Source organism: Xiphophorus maculatus, chromosome 5, assembly GCF_002775205.1.
Source record: "Xiphophorus maculatus strain JP 163 A chromosome 5, X_maculatus-5.0-male, whole genome shotgun sequence".
Taxonomy (NCBI): Eukaryota; Metazoa; Chordata; class Actinopteri; order Cyprinodontiformes; family Poeciliidae; genus Xiphophorus; species Xiphophorus maculatus.
Genome location: NC_036447.1, coordinates 32,636,297 through 32,658,168, shown reverse-complemented (window position 1 = coordinate 32,658,168; position 21,872 = coordinate 32,636,297). Strand labels below are relative to the sequence as shown.

General features: G+C 41.9%; 2 protein-coding genes across 2 annotated transcripts in view; both read right to left on the bottom strand.

Annotated features, from left to right (window-relative positions):
* Nucleotides 1-1,470: 1,470 nt before the first annotated feature.
* LOC102223327 (synaptogyrin-3-like) lies at nt 1,471-15,945 on the bottom strand. The gene is made up of 4 exons (XM_023334564.1): nt 15,137-15,945; nt 9,215-9,449; nt 8,331-8,476; nt 1,471-3,501 (listed from the first exon to the last, which is right to left on the bottom strand). Exons 1-4 carry the CDS (start codon nt 15,239-15,241, stop codon nt 3,274-3,276), a joined length of 714 nt encoding a protein of 237 aa, XP_023190332.1. The 5' UTR covers nt 15,242-15,945; the 3' UTR covers nt 1,471-3,273.
* Nucleotides 15,946-18,810: 2,865 nt separating this feature from the next.
* Nucleotides 18,811-21,872, bottom strand: part of LOC102223069 (protein disulfide-isomerase-like) — a 30,756-nt gene continuing 27,694 nt past the window's right edge. Inside the window, exons 9-11 of the mRNA XM_014473940.2 lie at nt 19,660-19,841; nt 19,444-19,533; nt 18,811-19,360 (exon numbers count right to left, since the gene is read on the bottom strand). Of these exons, the coding sequence (XP_014329426.1) occupies nt 19,280-19,360; nt 19,444-19,533; nt 19,660-19,841 (353 nt within the window). The 3' untranslated portion in view covers nt 18,811-19,279. The remainder of the gene's footprint in view (nt 19,361-19,443; nt 19,534-19,659; nt 19,842-21,872) is intronic.

The following is a 21,872-nucleotide window of genomic DNA, read 5'->3' as shown; positions in this document are numbered from 1 at the left end:
CTGGATGTTGTAGGGTTGCGTTGGTTGACGCGACTCTGCAATATCGCATGGACATCGGGGGCAGTTCCCCTGGATTGGCAGACTGGGGTGGTGGTCCCCCTGTTCAAAAAGGTGGACCGGAGGGTGTGCTCCAATTATAGAGGGGTCACACTCTTAAGCCTCCCTGGCAAGGTCTATTCCGGGGTACTGGAGAGGAGGGTCCGTCGGATAGTCGAACCTCGGATTCAGGAAGAGCAGTGTGGTTTTCGTCCTGGTCGTGGAACACTGGACCAGCTCTACACCCTCGGCAGGGTCCTGGAGGGTGCATGGGAGTTCGCCCAACCAGTCTACATGTGTTTTGTGGACTTAGAGAAGGCGTTCGACCGTGTCCCTCGGGGAGCCCTGTGGGGGGTTCTCCGGGAGTATGGGGTACCGGGCCCTTTGATACGGGCTGTCAGGTCCCTGTATGACCGGTGTCAGAGTCTGGTCCGCATTGCCGGCAGTAAGTCGGGCTCGTTTCCGGTGAGAGTTGGACTCCGCCAGGGCTGCCCTTTGTCACCGATTCTGTTCATCACTTTCATGGACAGAATTTCTAGGCGCAGCCAAGGTGTTGAGGGGATCCGATTTGGTGGCCTTAGGATCTCGTCTCTGCTTTTTGCAGACGATGTGGTCCTACTGGCCTCATCAGGTCATGATCTGCAGCTCTCGCTGGAGCGGTTCGCAGCCGAGTGTGAAGCGGCCGGGATGAGGATCAGTGCCTCCAAATCCGAGGCCATGGTCTTGAGCCGGAAAAGGGTAGAGTGCCTTCTTCAGGTCAGGGGGGGTGTCCTGCCCCAAGTGGAGGAGTTTAAGTATCTCGGGATCTTGTTCACGAATGGGGGAAGAAGGGAGCGGGAGATCGACAGGCGGATTGGCGCAGCGTCTGCCGTTAAGCGGGCGTTGTACCGGTCCGTCGTGGTGAAGAAAGAGCTGAGCCAAAAAGCGAAGCTCTCGATTTACCGGTCGATCTACGTTCCCACCCTCATCTATGGTCATGAGCTTTGGGTCATGACCGAAAGAACGAGATCGCGGATACAAGCGGCCGAAATGGGTTTTCTCCGTAGGGTGGCTGGGCTCTCCCTTAGAGATAGGGTGAGAAGCTCAGTCATCCGGGAGGGACTCAGAGTAGAGCCGCTGCTCCTTCACATCGAGAGGAGCCAGTTGAGGTGGCTCGGGCATCTGGTCAGGATGCCTCCTGGACGCCTCCCTGGTGAGGTGTTCCGGGCACGTCCCACCGGGAGGAGGCCCCGGGGAAGACCCAGGACACGCTGGAGGGACTATGTCTCTCGGCTGGCCTGGGAACGCCTCGGGATTCCCCCGGAAGAGCTAGAAGAAGTGGCCGAGGAGAGGGAAGTCTGGGCCTCCCTCCTGAAGCTGCTACCCCCGCGACCCGACCTCGGATAAGCGGAAGAAGATGGATGGATGGATCTGTCTCATACCACACTGTCACAACATGGTGACAGTTTAAAACAAATATCTAAAAAAACAGTTTTTATAAAACTTACATACTGCAGCTTTCACTAGTTTTTTTACCCAGTGAATCTACCTAACTTTTGTAGTTTTATTGTATAGTAATAATCTTCTTGATATTTAAGTGAAGAGACCAACTTGATTTCTTATCCTTCCAACAGTTTTCAAAGCTAAATCATAGAAGCTATAATTGCATATTTAATTATTAAACCTTGAACATTTTTTCATGTAAACAATTTTTAAAAAGGTTCGAGAAAAAAACTTGTTTTAAAAACTTGATGTATTTAAGGATGGCCTTCAGCCTCTATTTATCTCTTACTTCTCGACCAATAGTATCACCGTATGTTCATTGTCTAAAAATCTGAAACACTTTTATATTTTTTAAATTTTTTTGTAACAGACAGGACTGGATAAGCCCAGTCCCCATCATCCTGGAAAATCTATGTTGCTTTTTGAACCTTTCAGATAAAATCTTGTGGTATGACCTGGACTTTAGTTGTGTCTACCTCTTTTTTTCCTCCCCTGCTTCTGTCTATTTGTATCTTAACTTTTTTCACTCCCCGTCTCTCCACATCTTTGTATTCTCAGGGTACAAGAAGTTCAGACACAGTTGAGTGTGAAATATGTCAGTGGAGCTTTGCAGCGTTAGAGTGCCCCCTGTTGTCTGAAGTTGGAGCTTGCCCCTATTTCTCTTCATTGTTTAAAGGGAGACAGGTGCTTTGATGGAACTACAAAAGGGCTTACGTAAGTGATGAAAAAATGCTTACAGTTTGTAGAGAAGGTTATATTTTATTAAAACTGCAGACATGATAAAAGAAAGCTGCATTTCTACATTTCTGAATGTCAGTTTACCAGCATTATATCAGCAAGGGATACACAGTGAGCTGTACATGAATGGACAGAGCTGGAATAAAACCTCTTCCTCTCTGACTTTTGTCTGACTCTTGTTTCTCCTAAAGATTGTTAGAAGACGATCGTCTTGATCTAGCATGTGCCCTGCAATCTAAAAATACTACAGAGACTCAGCAGCTGCCTGCTACTGCTAATGAATTCAGCACAGCTCTATCTAATTATGGACTTCCAAGCAAATGTGGATTGGTATGCCTAACCTCAGATGTCATTCACAATACATAATTAGATTTAAAAACTGTTTCCAAGATTGAAGGAACCAAAAATTAAGAAAGAAAAAAATATCTGAAGATCATGTGAACACAGGCAGAATCACAGTTTTGATTGTGGTGTTGACAAGTACAGTTTATTACCTTTTTTTTTACCAATTCAACAAATCACAATAAAATATTTAATCACATTAATATTTCACACTGTCAAGAAACTATTTTCTTCAAGTTCTGCTGTTTCTTGCATTCATCTCACAATATGTTGGTCATACCTTCAGCTGCTGGCTGACCAGCCTGAGTTTAATGAAGAGCTACAAAGCTTCCACGTCTCTCCCACTGTGTCCATTCATAAGGCAGGTCAAGCATCATCACTGGTCTACATCTATGTTAATCTACACTTCACCCAATAAGCATGCAGCCAGGATGTTGCTCATTGTGAATCTGAACATGTGTTTCCAGATGTGCAACAGCATATGGGTGTTAAGTGAGTAAGTACATCTGTACTCACGTGCATCAACATCTCTGTGTGTGTGTGTGTATGAATAAGCTTAGCCAGCAGTTGCCATGGTGAAAATGGATCTAACTGCGCCCTAGAGGGGATGGTAAAACCAATAGGGTGGGCTCAGTGTGTTGTGTCGTACAGATCAAATCTTCTCTTTTTGAGTTTCTAAAAAGCAGGAGCCACCGGTCTATGCTGTGTGAGTTTCTGGGGGTCCAGGGTTTCAGTGAAGGGCGCGGCTTGGTAGGGGTTGGTGGTAACGATGGTGCCTCCGTTGGGGATGGGGTAGGGAGTGGCTCGGATGTTGTTTGGAGGAGGGTCAAGGTGCTGCCAGGTGAATAAGTTTGTATTGCTGCCAGTTAGGTAGCGCCGAAGAGCACTTAGCGTCAACACGGCCTGTTAGTAGCACAAACAAGAATGAAAATTAATGTTAATGTCAAACGTTCAGAGGAACATTTAACGAAATTAATTATTCCTAAGATGTTGCAGGTGCAACAATATGAAATGATAAACTGAGATAAACAGTAAGAGACAAGGCAATGTTTAATCATTAACTTTTGTAAGACTAAGAATCTTAAATAAAGATAAACGCATGAATGAGTTTCTCTAGATCTGGCTGAGACATTAGTCCTTTAATCCTGGAAATGTTCTTCAGGTGATAGAAGGCCGACTTTGTAACTGTCTTTATGTGGCTCTGGAGGTTCAGGTCAGAGTCCATCACTACTCCCAGGTTTCAGGCCTGATCGCTGGTTTTCAGTTGTAATAACTGAAGCTGTGCATTGACTCTAGATCTATAACTCTAGATCGTTCCTCTTTAGGTCCAAAAATAATAACTTCAGTTTTGTTTTTGTTCAGCTGGAGAAAGTTTTGGCACATCCACACATTTATCTGCTCTAAGCATCTGTTCAGTGATTGGATGGGCTCTGAGTCCAACCCTAACTCGGGCGTGGGAGGAGTTTGGAGAGACCATTCCGCACAGCTTCAAGGCGATTCTGGTCCACCGTGCGGTGTCTCAGGGGGGGAAGCAGTACGGCACCAACACTGTTTATAGTGGGGATGGTGTGCTGCTGACCTCTACTCGGGACGTTGTGGGCCGGTGGGCAGAATACTTCGAAGACCTCCTCAATCCCACCAACATGCCTTCCATTGAGGAAGCTGAGCCTGGAGACTCTGGGTTGGGCTCTCCAATCTCTGGGGATGTGGTCGCCGAAGTGGTTAAAAAGCTCCTCGGTGGCGGGGGGCGCTAGTGAGCACCGTATGGAGTAGACGTGTTTTTCCGGGCTCCTCAATAAGAAATTACAAGTAATTTCTTATTTATTTTGATTTTCCACTCATATTTCGGTTCCCCTGTGCTTCGACCATCTGTCTTGACATTGAAGATGACTAAACCCAAGGCAGATAAAGGTCTCTTCTGAAGCAAGATAAGGCTTCAGAAGAGACGGAGACGGAGCAGCACGTGCTGGGGCTAGCTAAGCAAGCTACAACCGTGGCGGGCGCTGATTCAGCATGTGAGCATGATGCGGGATCCGCTACCGTCCTCGCGGCAATAAATAACATGAATAAGATAATGAACGATAGATTTAATGATCTTGAAGCAACTCTCGCTTCGACCCAAGCAATGTTATTAAACCTTGTTGACCGGATTAAAGAGGTGGAAGATGCTGCATCCAATCACGAGGGCCGCCTTTCCAAGCTGGAGGGGACCTGTGCTAGGATCCAGGCAGAGAACGAGGCTCTCCGCGTGAAGGTGATCGATCTTGAGGCTCGGTCCAGGAGGCAGAATATTAAAATTATTGGGTTGCCGGAAAAGATCGAGGATGGACGTCCTAGAGATTTTCTGATGAAGCTCATTCCGGAACTGCTTGGTGTGGATCAGTTTCATACACAGCTGGAGGTGGACCGGGCGCATCGGCTGGGAAGCAGGCTGCCTGGTGATGGCGCGCGGCCGCGGGTAATGATAGCACGAATTCACTACTTCCATGTGAAGGAGACGATTCTTCGACTGGCCCGTCAACAGTTCCCCCTCAGTTTCAAGGGGAAGCCGATCTACATTTTCCCTGACTACCCAGCAGAGGTGATGAAGCAGCGGCAGGCTTTTGATGCGGTGAAGAAGCGGCTCCAGGATTCTGGAGCGAGGTGCGGGGTCCTGTATCCTGCACGCTTGCGGGTCACCGTTGGCTCTACAGATAAGACGTTCTCCTCGCCGCGGGATGCAGAGATCTTTGCACAATCCTTACAAATTCACTGAGTATCTGGAGGTTAGAGCCACTGTGGTATGTGCTCATTGTTTTGGGTCATTGGGGACCGGAATAGCTTTTCTAACTGTCATAAAGTGCGGATGTAAGGTGGTGAGGCAGACGCAGATGGAACCAGGTAGATGAATGATGATGATTTAATGAACATAAAATCCAAAACAGTCCACAAACACCGGGCAGCACGGCCGAGCGGAAGCCAGGGCTCGACGCCGGTAGCAACCGGTTACACGAAGGGACTAGACGCCACAATGAGACGACAGCTAGACAGTATGATGCGAACAAACAAGGACCCGAAAGAGACGCAGACACACAGGTGGCATTAAATACACCGGAGGGTAATTACAGAAACAAGACACACCTGGGAACAATCAAGGGGAGGACAGGACAACGAGGAGACTCAAGGACACAGAAAACAATAAATAAATACACAGAAAAACCCGGAACATGACAATAACAGCTGAATGTTTGTACCATAATCTCAGTCTGTCAAATTTGAGTGGATAGAGGAGCCTTTTTGCGGAGTTAGTTCGGTATTTGTATGGCCCATACTGCCCGGCTTCCTCTATTTTGCTATGTGGGGTTTTTATTCTCGCTTTGTTTGGGAAAGTGGGATGGGGGTAACTTTTTTGTTTGGTTTTCTTGTTCAAAAAGTATTTTACATGTTGCAATACACTGTCAGGCTAACACATGAGTGCTTTGAGGCCATTCTGTTGAAAATTTTCTGTGTACCATAACAAGTCATTACAGGATGGTGGCATAAACTTTACCAGTTGGAATGTCAGGGGTTTGGGGCATGTCCTAAAAAGGGCTAAAGTATTTTCTCACTTAAAGTCCTTATCAGCGGACATTGTATACCTTCAAGAAACACACATAAGACCAGGCAGGGAGAGGTTATTGAGATGCAGTTGGGCAAACCAAATTCTCCAGTCTACTTTTTCAGGTAAAGCTCGAGGGGTGGCAATTCTGATTCGTAGAACAGTTCCTTTTAGACATATTTCCACTGTGACTGACCCAAATGGTAGATTCATATTGGTAACGGGCTATTTATACTGCTTTCATGTCACGCTTCTTAACGTATATTGCCCTAATTTTGATGACCCGGGCTTCTTTAGAAAAATATTGAATTTGCTTCCTGACCTGGCTGATACTCATCTAATTTTGGGAGGGGATTTTAACTGTGTGCTAGACAACTACCTGGATAGATCAACTCAATCAAGGCAGCCTCCCTCCTCCTCCTCTGCGGTTTTGAACACCCTTATGACCTCAAAAAATCTGGTTGGTGCCTAGAGGCTGCTGCATCCGGTGGAGAGGGATTATTCCTTTTTTTCAAATATGCATAAGTCCTATTCAAGAATAGATTACTTTCTTCTTGACTCTAAATTAATATCTAATGTAATATCTTCAAAATACCATACACTTTTAATCTCGGACCACTCTCCAGTCTCACTGACTCTCGACCTTAACCATAAGAAACAACAGTACTTCTGGCGCTTTCACCAATCCTTGCTATCAGAGGAGACATTTTGTAAATTGACCGGTGTCAGACGAAAACCACACTGCTCTTCCTGAATCCGAGATTCGAGGAGACCGAGCTTTCATCATACCGCCCTATTTCATTATTGAATTCTGACATTAAAATCTTCGCTAAAGTACTGGCAAATAGACTAAATAAACATATTTCCTCTATTATACACCCGGACCAAACGGGCTTTGTTCCTAATAGGTTCTCATTTTTTAATATCAGACGGTTAATGAACATTATGTATCATAAATATGACAGTAGGTTTAAGGGAGCGGCTCTTTGCCTTGATGCTGAAAAGGCATTTGACCAACTGGAGTGGCCCTACATCCTGACTGTACTTGAGGAGTTTGGGTTTGGTGATAAATTTGTGTCTTGGATTAAAACAATGTATGGTCATCTATCTGCCTCTGTCCTTACAAACCAGGACAAATCAGAGCCCTTTCTACTACACCGGGGGACCCGTCAGGGTTGCCCCCTTAGCCCCTTGCTTGAACAGAATTTCTGTCTGCATCTCAAAGTTTCTTGATCTTAGTGAAACTTGCAGAGACTGCCAAGGTTAAAAGATAAAATTCAATAAGGGCATAATGGAAGCTTCAGATACCTATCCATCCATTATCTTTACACCTGATCCATAGTGGGGTAGCTGGTGCCTATCCCCAGTTGTCAACAGGTGAAGGGTGGGGTCACCCTAAACAGGTCGCTAGTCCATCGCAGAGCAACACAGAAACAAACCAGACAAACAATCATGCACACACACACATCCCTAAAGAGAACTTAGGAGATCAATCTAACTGACCATCAGTGGGAGGAAGCCAGCGTACCTGGAGGAACCCACCATTCACAGGGAGAACATGCAAACTCCATGCAGAAAGACTCCAGGCTGGGAGTTGAACCCAGAGCTTTCTTGCAGCAATGCTACCAACTGCACCACTGTGCAGCCCATCTTCAGTAACCATTACACTATTTTTATCCATTCTCTTGTAAATCTATTAAAATTTATTAGTTCAAAATTTGTTTTCAGCTATTGATTTACTTTCTACACTTTCTACATTGATTTACTTGCAGAAAAAGGTAAAGAGTTATCACCAACAATGGGTGAGAGGTGGCATACATCCTCCACAGTTAAACAATATATTGAATAAATAATCATGCATTTATTTAATGATATTTTTATTTGTGAAACTGTAATACTGTTGGTTATTCATACCACTGGTGTGTGAAAGTGTGCTCAAATATTGGACAACAGAAAAAGTGGGGGGAGTTTTAAACAAAAGCCTTTGATCAACTTGAGTGGAAGAAAGAAATGTGATTCTTTCCAATAGCATCAATAAGCAAAACAACATATGGTGGGTTAAATGCACATGGTGATGAAGATGATGAAAACAGAAAGAAAACATTATTTACATTAATGTGTAATGTGCCATAATGTGAATAAAAGAGGTACAGACCCAGCTTAGGATTGAAAAGAAGCAAAACGTGATAATAGCTCTGGCAGCGTCTGAGCCCTGGGCCAATGGCAGCTCATCTGGAGATGTGGCCTGCCACTGATTGGCCAGAAAACAGAATCCAACAAACCACAGGAAGCTGGCCACTCCTGAAGGAAAAAAACAGGACTGTATTTATTTTCTTGCTTGTATCACCCCACAGTCAGCTGTGTCACATTTTTCTTTCTTTTGTTCTTTAGGTCAATGTATTTAACAGGCACTATGTGCCATTTTATAGCACGATCGAGTAACTATGTCACCTTCAATTGTTATAAAAGTGCTATATATATCAAATGACTTAAAAGAAAATTGACTTAATAATTTAATGGCTTGAAATTGGGTCACTTGTCTCTTTAAAAACTCCTGTTCTTTTCTGAAACTCCACCCACAGGAAGTCATCATAACATCTCTCCTCTATTAACCCTTTAAAAACGTTTTTACCAATGTTTACATAGGAACATAGTAACCCCAAACCCTTGCTGGAAGATAGTAGTTCCAGCAAGGGTTTGCTAATCGCTGCTGGCTAGTCTGAAGGAGCTGAGAGAGGGATGCTCTGGTTGGTGGAAGCTCAGTTTGGAGACTGCAGCTCTGAGGAAGAGCCTGGCCCTTGAAGGTGGTTCACCCAGGTGTTTTGCACAGTTGAATGGTTGCTATGGAGTTTAAAGAATTTCTCAAAAATTCTTTAATTTTTGGCAACACTCCATGTGTGATTTTAATGAGAGAATAACATTATAAGATGATGCAATGTTCAAAAAAGTAGATTTTACTTTTTACTGCTTATTTTACTGATTAGATTTTTTTGTTTTCTCTTATCACTTCGCATAAATCAGGAAGACTTTGATCTCTACCAGAAAAGATGAGGTCGAACAGCACCGCTCGTTTTCGGTCCTTGAGGTTACTCATAGAAGGGAAGTAAACATCCAGGATCAGGAAGCAGGTGCTGCCAAGGAAACAGGCCACGCCCACAGTCATGCCATAGTTACAGGCATGAGCATTTTTGTTAAAGACGCACAGTAAACGTTCGCTGCCGATGTTGATGTAACCCTCGTTCACTATGCAGCTGAACACCACGATGGAGAAAACCTGCAGAAAGAGAAAAAGTATCATCTAAAAGACGTCACTGATGGATGACACCCACAGAGACAGTTATGAATGCTTGATTTCCCAAGCAGATCGAAATACATATCAGCTCTCAACAAAGCAATGAGGTTTGAAAGCACCCAAAAAGAATCAGTTCAAAAACAACAGTTCTTTTGTTGGAAATATGCTAAAGATGTTCACAAAGTCGCCCTTCTATCACCTTAGGCACATCTCTAGGATTAAAGGACTAATGTCTCAGCAAGATTTAAAGAAACTCATTACTGCCACAGTGTCTTCACAGGTCTGGCTAAAAAGAAATCAATCCTCTAGCTGCAGCTGATATAGCTGATGTTCTCACTAAAACTAGGAAGATAGAGCACATCAACCCTTCCTCGGGTTCCCTGAGGAAACTCAGAGAATATAATTGTATATGCACCACAAATCTGGGACAAGCTTCCAGAAAACTGCAAACCAGATGAATCACTGAGCTCCTTTAAATCAGGACTAAAGACTACTTTGCTTGCCTTTGATTAATTATAACAGGAACATGGTTTCTCTTTATTTTGCACATAATGTAATGCTTCTTATTCATTTCTTGTTTTTCATGTTTTACCATGTAAATCACTTTGAAATACCTTGCTGAAATGTGCTATTCAAATAAACTTGGCTTGACTTATTTATACATAATGTAATTTAATAGTGTAAAGGAAACAATACAAAATTTTGAGTTTGGGTTTGGTTCCTATGATTAATTAGCAACTTGTCCTGAGTATGCACTCAAAAAAAGAACTCAGTGAAATGTTGAACTAAACTTAATTGGGGCCTGACTTAATTGGGGCATGCATTGCATGGGAGGCAGTGACTGTGTTCTACAATAAGTGTAGAACACTTATTGTTCTACACCTAATAGAATGTCTCTTTAAACTTTATTTATTAATAATCCATCACCGTTAATGCTGCTTGTACTGCTGCGAGAAATCCCACAAAAAAGGTATTAAAATGTGCGGCTTGATCCCAACATGAGGGCTATTATTTTATTGGGGTTTCGAGTAAAAATGGCGACGTAAAAAGTTAAAAACGAGCAAAATTTTCAACTGCCGAACTTTAGTGTGTAACTGACACCAACTGCTGCTCCGTTAGAGTGAGAAATGGAGTGGAGTTTTGACCCCAAAACAATTTTGAAATCGCCTACAAAAATCGCTCTATTGGTATCAAAGTCAGTCATGACATTGCACCGAATGCCTGCTCCCGTAAAATGTTTTCAAAATTTCTCTAAGGCTGATGGTTTTCTGTCAAGGTGCTTCAGAGCAAAATCATGTGACAGGGAAAACTCAGCCTCCCAGCCATTTATTTTCATCCTTTTCTCAAAGATTTCAGAGCTCAGCGCACACCCTCTCTCTATCATTGCTGTTATTACTGTGAGTGAGCTACAGAGGTGAATCATGGTACTATTGGAGACGAGAAATAGTCCTCTCATATGCTTCATTGGCCTTACGGTTCCTGAACGGGAAGGAGTTGCTCGGACTGTTTTTTTTTTCAGAAAAACTGACTGGGTGTCTCACAAAGATAGAAATATTTCTCCACCTTTCTGTCTCACACACACACACATATGACAGTGGTCAGAGGGCTTAGCTCCCATTTAGAACTACAATGATGGCTGAAGGTTAGAACTACAGTGATGGCGGAACTCTCACTTACTATAGAGGAGGGCTGAGTTGACAGGTTAGAACTACAATGATGGTGGAACTCTGAGTTGAGCAGAATGTTAGAACTACAGTCACGTCAGAATGTTTTGGACATTGTTTAACCAATTTAACCCAACCAATGTTACACATGGGATTATTTTGGCCATTTAAAATGAAGCGTACTGAAAATTTCAAAATAAAAGCCTTGACATTTTTTACATCAGGTAATTGCTCTTTTGGGCATTATATAACTGATTTAACCCAACCACTGTTACACCTGGGATTAGTTTGGCCATTTAAAATGAAGCATACTGAAAATTTCAAAATAAAAGCCTCAATATTCCTCTCAGGTTAGTGCACCTCCTATAGCGATGCAATAATATTAGCTTATATTACCTTTACATGTTCAGATGTTCAGAAGTTTAAGTAACTTTAATAATACAACTGTATTATAAAGATATTTTTAGTGCAAATGTATTTGTGGTTTGTAACTGAGAAGTTGAAGTTATAGAGAAAAATCCTAGAGGAGTTTTGTAACTACAGTTTTTTCAGTCTTTCAGAATTACAAAAAAGCAGTTACATTTCTACAGATTCCTAGAATCTGTAGAAATGCGATTCTAATGTGACACACTAGTATTTTTGTCTTAAATACTAGACACAAATTGTATTCTTTAAGTCACACTTTTAAAAAATCTAACACTTAAAGTTTTGCCCCAAATGATCCAAAACAAATAGTGCTAATCTGTTTTGCACCATTTATTTGTTTAGGCACCCATGCCAGAACAAAGTTACTTGTGAATATTAGTTATTAGTTGACAACATAGAAAGAACCTTCTGAGTTGTCAAATAGTCAAAGTCACCTGCCATATCCTTATGTCATAAAAGTTAACATAAGGGAATAGACCCACTTTTCCTTCCAATTTGCTCTTTAGTGAACATTGTTTAGTATTGTGAAGACTAATGAAGATGGAAAAAGTTTATTAATATGGTGACTGAAACCAGAGTGTATATATTTGCATTACATATATAATGATGAAGTGATTCTGTTGTGCTTGGCTGTTTGTCATGTGGCTTCAGTGAGGGATTGTGGGTAGGATTTATGTTTGTTGTTATCATTTCAGTGAATTGTTTGGCATTCTTCTTTTAGTGCAGGGGTCTAAAACTCCAGTCCTGGAGGGCTGCAGTCCTGCAACTTTTAGATGAGCCTCTGCTGCACCACCTGAACAGAATAATTAGGTCATTAAGGCTCTGGAGAACTGATCTACACAAGGAGGAGGTCATTAAGTCATTTCATTCCAGTGTTTTGTACCTGTGGCACATCTAGAAACTGCAGGACTGCGACCCTTGAGGACTGAAGTTTGAGACCCCTGTTTTAGTGATTAGTCTGTTCCTCTTAATCATTATGTGTTAGTTTGTGTTGAATTATGCAGTCGAGTAACCATAATTTTGAGAGAGGTAGTCATCATAAAGAGATGTGTGTTACAGAGACGGCCTTGAAAATGCCATCTGATAGAGGATTCTTGTGTTATAAGAAGGGATGAATCTTCTCTATATATAGCTGCAAGATATATAACTTGGCAGATGCCTTGTTATATGTGATGCTGTTTTATTACTAATAAATGTTTGTTCCACGGAACGTGTGTCGTAATTTTCATTTATTTAACTACACTGTGTGGAAATTGTAACTAAGACTGAACTAAGGCTGCTATATTAATTAAAACTATCCATCCATCCATCCTCTTCCGCTTATCCGAGATCGGGTCGCGGGGGTAGCAATTTCAGAAGGGAGGCCCAGACTTCCCGCTCCCCAGCCACTTCTTCTAGCTCTTCCGGGTGAATCCCGAGGCGTTCCCAGGCCAGCCGAGAGACATAGTCCCTCCAGCGTGTCCTGGGTCTTCCCCGGGGCCTCCTCCCGGTGGGACGTGCCCGGAACACCTCACCAGGGAGGCGTCCAGGAGGCATCCTGACCAGATGCCCGAGCCACCTCAACTGGCTCCTCTCGATGTGAAGGAGCAGCGGCTCTACTCTGAGTCCCTCCCGGATGACTGAGCTTCTCACCCTATCTCTAAGGGAGAGCCCAGCCACCGTACGGAGAAAACCCATTTCAGCCGCTTGTATCCGCGATCTCGTTCTTTCGGTCATGACCCAAAGCTCATGACCATAGATGAGGGTGGGAACGTAGATCGACCGGTAAATCGAGAGCTTCGCTTTTTGGCTCAGCTCTCTCTTCACCACGACGGACCGGTACAACGCCCGCTTGACAGCAGACGCTGCGCCAATCCGCCTGTCGATCTCCCGCTCCCTTCTTCCCTCATTCGTGAACAAGATCCCGAGATACTTGAACTCCTCCACCTGGGGCAGGACACCCCCCCTTGACCCGGAGAAGGCACTCTACCCTTTTCCGGCTTAAGACCATGGCCTCGGATTTGGAGGCACTGATCCCCATCCCAGCCGCTTCACACTCGGCTGCGAACCGCTCCAACGAGAGCTGCAGATCATGACCTGATGAGGCCAGTAGGACCACATCGTCTGCAAAAAGCAGAGATGAGATCCTAAGGCCACCAAATCGGATCCCCTCAACACCTTGGCTGCACCTAGAAATTCTGTCCATGAAAGTGATGAACAGAATCGGTGACAAAGGGCAGTCCTGGCGGAGTCCAACTCTCACCGGAAACGAGCCCGACTTACTGCCGGCAATGCGGACCAGACTCTGACACTGGTCATACAGGGACCTGACAGCCCGTATCAAAGGGCCCGGTACCCCATACTCCCGGAGAACCCCCCACAGGGCTCCCCGAGGGACACAGTCGAACGCCTTCTCCAAGTCCACAAAACACATGTAGACTGGTTGGGCGAACTCCCACTCACCCTCCAGGACCCTGCCGAGGGTGTAGAGCTGGTCCAGTGTTCCACGACCAGGACGAAAACCACACTGCTCTTCCTGGATCCGAGGTTCAACTATCCGATTAGTTTAATTAAAACTAATAAAGAAATATTCAGTCAGTTAAGTTGGAGCTGCAAAGTATTTTTCATTGATTTCACTAAATACAGTTAAGTTCATATACTCCGTTTCGTTAAAATTGTTTATATAACTGTATTTAGTAAATTGAACAAGTTATTTTTCATGAATATTCTCTGCTTCTTGCCCATGGACTCCTTACCTCCACAATAAGTTGATTAAGTGATAAAGTGATGAAGTGATGCTGTTGGTTCAGTAACTAATGTCATCAATCCATTATGATTGGAGCCATTGTGCTTTGTTTATGCATTTGTGTCAAATTACTTTCAATCAGATCAGAATCATTCTTTCTGTTAACTTCTCTTTTGTTGGTAAATTTATTTTGTTTTATAGCTACAGGGACTGCTCATATTATCACAGTAATGTCTTGTGAAAATAAAATTCTTTTTTTCTTCAGGTTTCTTTCAGTTGGAAATATTGGTTATATTATTTTAACAATGAAAGTGACGTCACTTTGAAAGCTGGAGGCTATATCTAATGGAGAGTTCTTTATAATTCTCTAACAAAATGATTAATTATTAATGTCCCACTACTTCATCCATGAAGGCATCAAAAGTCCTTTTACTGATCTGTCAAATGCATATGTCCCAGAGTTTCTTCCGCTCGATTTAGCTTTTTCAGTTGTTCTTTTTTATTCAAATGTACATTTTTCCAATGCACTTCTGTTAAGCCGTATTAAGATGAATAATAAGAGATAACACAGACACATGATGACTCACAGCTGCACGGCATCACATCACAATGGGAACAAGGGTTTCATCCCGAGCAGAAGCTTTATAAAACGTAAAACCTTCTTTCGTTGGCTTCTTATCGACAGAAACAGAAAAATTCAGTTCCTCAAATTGAGATTTTGTCTAAAAACATAACTGAAAAGCTGGATTGGAACGCATCACGTTATCGCAAAGCAGAAAAGCAGAAAGGGGAGCTGCAGGTAGGCCCGTCCATTCATGGAGACCCGCAACACGCATTTGGAAGAGGAGGCTTACCCACGATAGCAGTCTGAGGATGGTGCGGGGATGCGTGAAAAAGGCGACCGGATCGAAGGGGACTCTCCCGGCCTTCATGGCTCCATACGGGCTCGCTGTCTCCATCCCTCCGAATTTCAGCTCCCTCAACGAGGCTGAGAAAGCGAGAAGAGTCGGTGTGAGAGCGTTCTTCTTCCAGGAACAAGATGAAGTCACGGCGCGTCACCGAGGCTCATCTCAGGCTGCAGCATCGCCGCTCCGTCTTCAGTCGACTCCAACACCTCCATCTGAACAAATCCACGTTTGCCTTTCTGTTTTTGTCTTGCTTTATGGACGTTGGTATTTTTCTATTTAAGAAGATGAAGGCGAACCAAGATCTTCCTGTAGTCTAAAGATTTCAACATATCAAAATTGCCCTTACAGAAAAAGCATAAGATTTTTACCTGTGGAAAAACGATGTACCACATGTGATGTGATACGAGTCACATGAAAAACCACATATATGTTAAGTTGGAACTTTTCATGGTAAAACCAATTAAAAAACAAGCAAATAAAAAACATGTTCACATGTTTCACATGTTCACTCGAGAAATATGGTCACATGTTCCATATGTTAATAGAACATGAATCACATGAACAAAATACTTGATCACACTGGGAGCATGTCACCCTTGTGCATGGAAAAAGGGAACCACATGTGAACAAGTGTGACATCTATTAATCTTCATTATGTACATACTTTTTATGAGTTGTAGTGACACCCAGATTGGACTCATAAAGTTGTGCAACTACCTTTTTATGCTACAAATTAAATTTTCTGTGGACATTTTCAGATTTCAAAGTTTTTCTTTTGCATCTGACTATTCATATGACCATCCATCCATCCATCCATCCATCCATCCATCCATCCATCCATCCATCCATCCATCCATCCATCCATCCATCCATCCATCCATCCATCAGCAACATTCAAAAAAGTTAATAGGAGTGCACAGAACTTTTTGAATTGTCATCTTCACAAAGTCTTTGGTTTTTCTTCTGGGTTTGATTTGTACATTCTGGGCCGAAACATGTTCATCTCTTGGACACTGAACCTATCTCCACCTTATAACCACAGGTGAATCTCCAATTAAATGTTTCAGTTAAGCTATTGGGAGTTTCCAAAGCCATAACATAATCTGGGCTTTTCCCCTCACAGTTTAAAGGCCATTCTTTATGTAAACTTTTGATTTTGAAGACAGAAAATAAATAAATCTGACAAATTATCTCATTATTTAGCAAATAAAAATACTTTTGTTAATTAACTAACCTAAAATAAGTGACATTTGGTCTGATTTAACTTAAAACTGTGAAAAAATTGTGTTTTTTTTAAGTGGTGTACATAAATTTCTGGTTTTAACTTTTTGTCTTTTTATGTCTCTGTGTCTGCAAAAACAAATAACAAAACTTCCTTAATGAAGTTCATATTTGCCCATTTCTGCCAATACGAAGGAAAAGACCAAAAAAAAAAAACCCAGTAAACTAAATTATGATTTATTCTTTCATTTTAGGTTATTCCAAAACATAAAAAATAGAGGAAAATCTAAAGCACTTTGTTTGCAATATATAACCTAAAATGTTATTGGTTGTCAGAATTCAATAGCTGAAGTCTTTATTTGATAATATTGGCCACACAGTTTGTAATCTGTATCCTAAGATTTTTCTGGTCATCAACAATTGTCAATATCGGACAAAGGAAACCTGTGTATAACGCTGGGGGTTGAGTTCCGTGTGGGTTTTGGGCAGTTCCGACGGTTATCCACCAGAGGGAGCCACTGGAAAATGCTTAGGTACAATTTCAAGTATTTCAATCAGTCCATTTTCAAGTACTGTTTACTTGAAAATGGACCTGCTGAGTAACAGCAAGAGCACAAGAGGAGAGTTGCCAGTCCTCCGATGGCAACTAGCTCCTCAGTCCAGCGACTGAGTGTTAACCATGGTACACTCAGTACTCTGTGCTGAAACCCAGTGTTTGATCTCTGAGATTTTTGTATTTTGTGACTTACATTTAAGATCTCCTTTTAGTGTTGGCCAAATGAAGCTTCATGAAGAAATGAAGCTTTCCAGCCCTTTGCTTTGCCCAAAGGTTCATTGCTCAATGCTCCATTCATTACTCAGTAGTGACATCTGCTGTTGAAACTATGACAGCCTTGTCACTCCAATCATACTTCCACAAATTTGTATATGTAATACTGTCAGAAAATTTTTGTCAAACACATGTTTAGTGACAGTAGAGTCACTTAAATCCTATTTAACTGTAACCTATTTTTAGTTATTAAAATTATCTCTAGCTGAACTAATCCTGCTTTTTGTTTTGTTGTGTTTTCTTCCATGTCAGAGAATAAAGACATTTGCTGTTTTAGTGTCTTAGGAGTCCAGTGCTTGTTGGGACAGACATTCTTTGTGTTTTGATTTGTTTCCTGAAAACCTAAAATTCTTCAAAATCCTCTTTTTTTGGATGTCTACTTGGCTCTTTATATTTAGTCATGTGCAGAATTTTACTCTTCCAGCAGCTTTAAGTCTGTTTCTTCTGTTCAAGAAGAAACAGACTTATATAAGTCTTGCTGATCAAACTCCAAATAGTGAAATTTTCCAGACTGGGTATTTGGGGAGGATGGAGGGATTAATTCACAATAAGATTAATAAACCACAATAAGATTTAAGAATCATAATGTGAGCGATCATCTCAAAGTGTTCCCAAATGTCCATTTCAATCATTCAATCTAGTTTATTTTTGAGGCACATTTCAGCAACAATGCAGTTCAAAGTCATAAAAACACAAAAATATACATAAAAACTCAGTGCAGTCAACAATTAAGAAAAAAAGTAAATATTACATTTTGATGAGTGTCATCATCAATGCACATCAAATATGTTGGTCAGTGTTCCTTTTATTTCATCCATTGTTGATGACAAATACTCTCCTCTGATGCTCTGATACCACATTACTTACAACAACCCATGAAACAGCACGGCTCATCATGCTTTTATTTTGAAAACCGACACGCAAAATGAAGCAGTTATGTGTCCCATGTAATATGAGGCATCATTTGGTGCCAGTCACATGGTTTTCAGCAAGACAACACAAGATTCTAAGTGGGGTTTCATCTGACATGGCCCCTTTTTACTCTGTACACTCCCATCTCCTTTAAAGGTCTTCTCAGCAGTGCTCTGTGCTGCCTTGGTTTCTCAGCAGTGCTCTCAAGACTGTGAAGTTCACACACCATGACTGGCAACGTCTTGCTCCTCCTCCATCAAGCCTGTGCCGCGTAACCTGTTCACCCTCCAATGCTATTACCATCCAGCGACCTCCACCAGACCGATTCATGGATCCCCAGCTCCCAGTGTTGCACAACTCTGGATTAACACCCACACAAGGACTTGTACCCTGGAACCCAATCACTTCCCCCCAGGCAGACTCACTTCTATCTCCATCAGTAAGAGTGTCATTCAAAAACACATTTATCAGTGACTGTTACCCATCATTCATCTACTCGGTTTCCATTGTTCTGGCTCACCCCGCATCGCCAGGCTCCCGGACAAAGATGCACATTTGTTATTCATTGATTGTTCAGTAAAGTTAACATTTTCTCAGTGACTCCTGGAAGTGTTCTGCATGTGGGCCAAAAGCATAGCAAAAAAACATGATAAAAGCATTTTCAAACAACAATTTAATTTATTAAAGGATCCAAAACAACCCACTTCTGCATGAAAATATCTGTTTGTGAAAGTTCTTAAATCAGATCATTAAAGAATTGGACCATTGAAAATCTTTTAGCCTTACGTCATTAAACTCTACCTTGAGTCGGACCCGCCACCAACCCTAGCACTTAAGAGATTTTCTGATTCTACAGGTCTGGTAGTAATAAAATGAATAGAAAATGTGGTAATTTGCATTTCATTCTTGCTTTAACTATTTTTAAGCTTGATTTAGATGTTAATAAAGAAAATGTAATAATATATGGAAATTATTTGCTCAAACAAAGTGTGATTCTCTAAAACAGAGGTCATCTGCAAGGTAGAAAATACTTTTTCACAGGAATGTGGTTCAAGTAAAAAAAAAATGTTTTAAAAAAATTCTTAAAAGCCAAATGACGCATACAGACATTACTTTGAGTTGCTGTATCAAAGCTCATCTTTGGGTTTGGTTTTTTTTGTTTCTTCTGTCTTGAGAGTCTCTATGTACTTCATCCTGTCTTCATCCTCCTGGAATAACATGGAGTAAAAATCTCATTTTCCACAGAAAATATTTCAGATTTCATACTCCTAAAAACTGCTGCACAATTTACCTTAACTCTGTCTCTTTTGGCCTTTTTCATCTCTTTATCCATAAACCTAACCAAGTTTTTTATGTTCCTTTTCCCAGTATAAACCACCACCTTGAAGTCACAAAAGAAATATTCAATGCTTTGTAATTTGTAAACAGGCAAAAAAAGAAAAAAAAAACATTCAGATGATTTACTGCTGAGAATATTGCAATAAATGAACCAGTGAGTAATACATACCCTCTCAGCGTACAGAGCAGGAAACAGGCAGAGGGATGGGTAGGAACCCTGCATTGACATGTTGATATCATTGGCCGAGGCGTCGATTTGAGCAATGACCACATCCTCCCAATCCTTGACGACTTCAGCCAGCTCCTCCCACAGTGGAAACACGGCACGGGACATTTCACTGTATGCCAGATCTGGGATCCAACAGACATAGGGAGCAACAGTCGTCAGTTATACACTACACTGAAGAGATGAAGAAAACCAAGCATTAACTCCTCACAACTAATCTCAAGCATTTAATCAGCATGAAAGGGTGATGATCTATAAAAAATCCCTCTCCAACCTTCTTGAATAGTGGATCACACTAGACACTGACAAAACACTTTTACCAGTAAGACTTTTTGGCCGACTTATGGTTCATAAGTAGGAACCATGCTTATGATCCAAAGTTTGGATCTAATGCTCAGAAAGTCAAACATTTACCGGGAACCAACTGCTGACAAATGTTGTTGTTCTGGTAATATAGTAATTTGACATACAAGCTAGTCAGCACACATTTGTGTTTGCTAGGTCGGAACCATAAACTTTTATTGTCATTTTGAAGCCAAACAGAGGCGCAGTTGGTAGCACAGTTGGATTCGATTCCAGGCCCAGGGTCTTTCTGCATGGCGTTTGCATGTTCTCCCTGTGCATGCGTAGCTTCTCCGGGTACTCCGGGTTCCTCCCACAGTCCAAAAACATGACTGTTTACCTAACAGTCTCTCTTTTGTGACTTTCATGCTAATTGGTCTCTCTAAATTCTGTGAGTGTGTGCGTGCATGGTTGTTTGCCCTGTCTGTCTCTGTGTTGCCCTGCGACAGACTGGCGACCTGTCCAGGGTGACCCCGCCTCTCGCCCGAAACGTTTGCTGGAAATATATATATATATATATATAATCAGTGACGTGCAGTCAAGTGAAGCAGAGTGTGACGGAGTTCTATTATGACTTGGTCAAACATAAATGACTGGCCAAGGTCGGAGATCACTTTAGTGAAATTTATTAAGCTTTTCTACAGGTGAACAAAGATGGCAGGTGCAGAATATATACAAAGGACGTCCAAGGCAGGTTAAAATCAGACAAACAGCAGTATCTTCATTGTCAGAGTCCATCACCTTCAGTGCGACTTCTCAGGAGTCTAGCCACAGACTGCCTCCCTGTGGAGCAGAGACCTGCTTTTAAAGCCACAGCCTCTGTCCACAGAAAGTACAAACAAGCAAACAAAAACTAAGCAATTACTTCTAACTCAAATAAACTCTTAAAGTATAAAAAAATAAAAATAATAATAATAATAGAAAAAATAAATAAACTTCTAATCAAAAATACAATACTCAATTTAATAGAAAACACTCTGTACGTTCTGATGACATCACTACAATTTTATTATTTTCTCTTCAAAATTGCTGAATTTTTGCATTTTCCCATTCAAATGCTCGGAAGCGCAGCTGGTGAGGCAGCAGCGAGCTGAGCCTCACCTTCGATTGCGCAACCTCTCACTGACTGCACTGGCTGCCATTCTATGAGAACATGTTCCTCCTGTCTGTACATCGCCAATAAAATGGTTAAAAAACATTTAATATATGAACAGATTTTCCATAATTTAGCTTATGTATATGTAGGGCAGTGGCTTAAATATGTCAGCAGATGCCACCAAAATGTTAGATTTGTTCTTTGAGTTGTGGAAGTCGGTGAAGTGTGTCCGTTGAAGAACACCGTACTTGGCGTCTGTTACGGTGCGCTGGCAGTACAACGGTCAGTATTTGCTTTGAATTCTGAAGGTAAGCAAAGCTGACCGCCAGCTCCTCAATGTAGTCAAATGTTACTTTTAATGTCCAAGTAGTTAGTTTTGTTTTGTCTTTTTCTTCTTTTTTTTTAATATATGCTGTATCTGTTAAACAAAAAAAGAAAAGAATGATAATAATAACTGCATTAATGTGACTTATATTGACACGGAGTATTTGCTGTGAATTCTGAAGGCGAAGCCGCTGCGCTGTCGGTTGGTCCGAATAAACGGTCTGAACCACAATCTCAACCGCCGTGTGTGTCCGATTTATGCCTCAAGTTTCCTTCCGACAACCACCATTAAAGAAAACACAACGCAGAGTCTAAGGAACAGCGAGGTGTCGTCTCACACGGACAGGGTTACATATATAATGTACAGTGTTTCTTTTTTGTCACCAACTGCGTG

What these genes read in the sequence shown, in the direction of transcription:
- LOC102223327 (XM_023334564.1), bottom strand. Translation starts at nt 15,241, where the DNA reads ATGGAGACAGCGAGCCCGTATGGAGCCATGAAGGCCGGGAGAGTCCCC. An exon ending in TCCTCAGACTGCTATCGTGG is followed by an intron (nt 9,450 to 15,136) that starts GTAAGCCTCCTC and finishes CTCTTTCTGCAG; the next exon opens with GTTTTCTCCATCGTGGTGTT. An exon ending in GTTCGACCTCATCTTTTCTG is followed by an intron (nt 8,477 to 9,214) that starts GTAGAGATCAAA and finishes TTTTTCCTTCAG; the next exon opens with GAGTGGCCAGCTTCCTGTGG.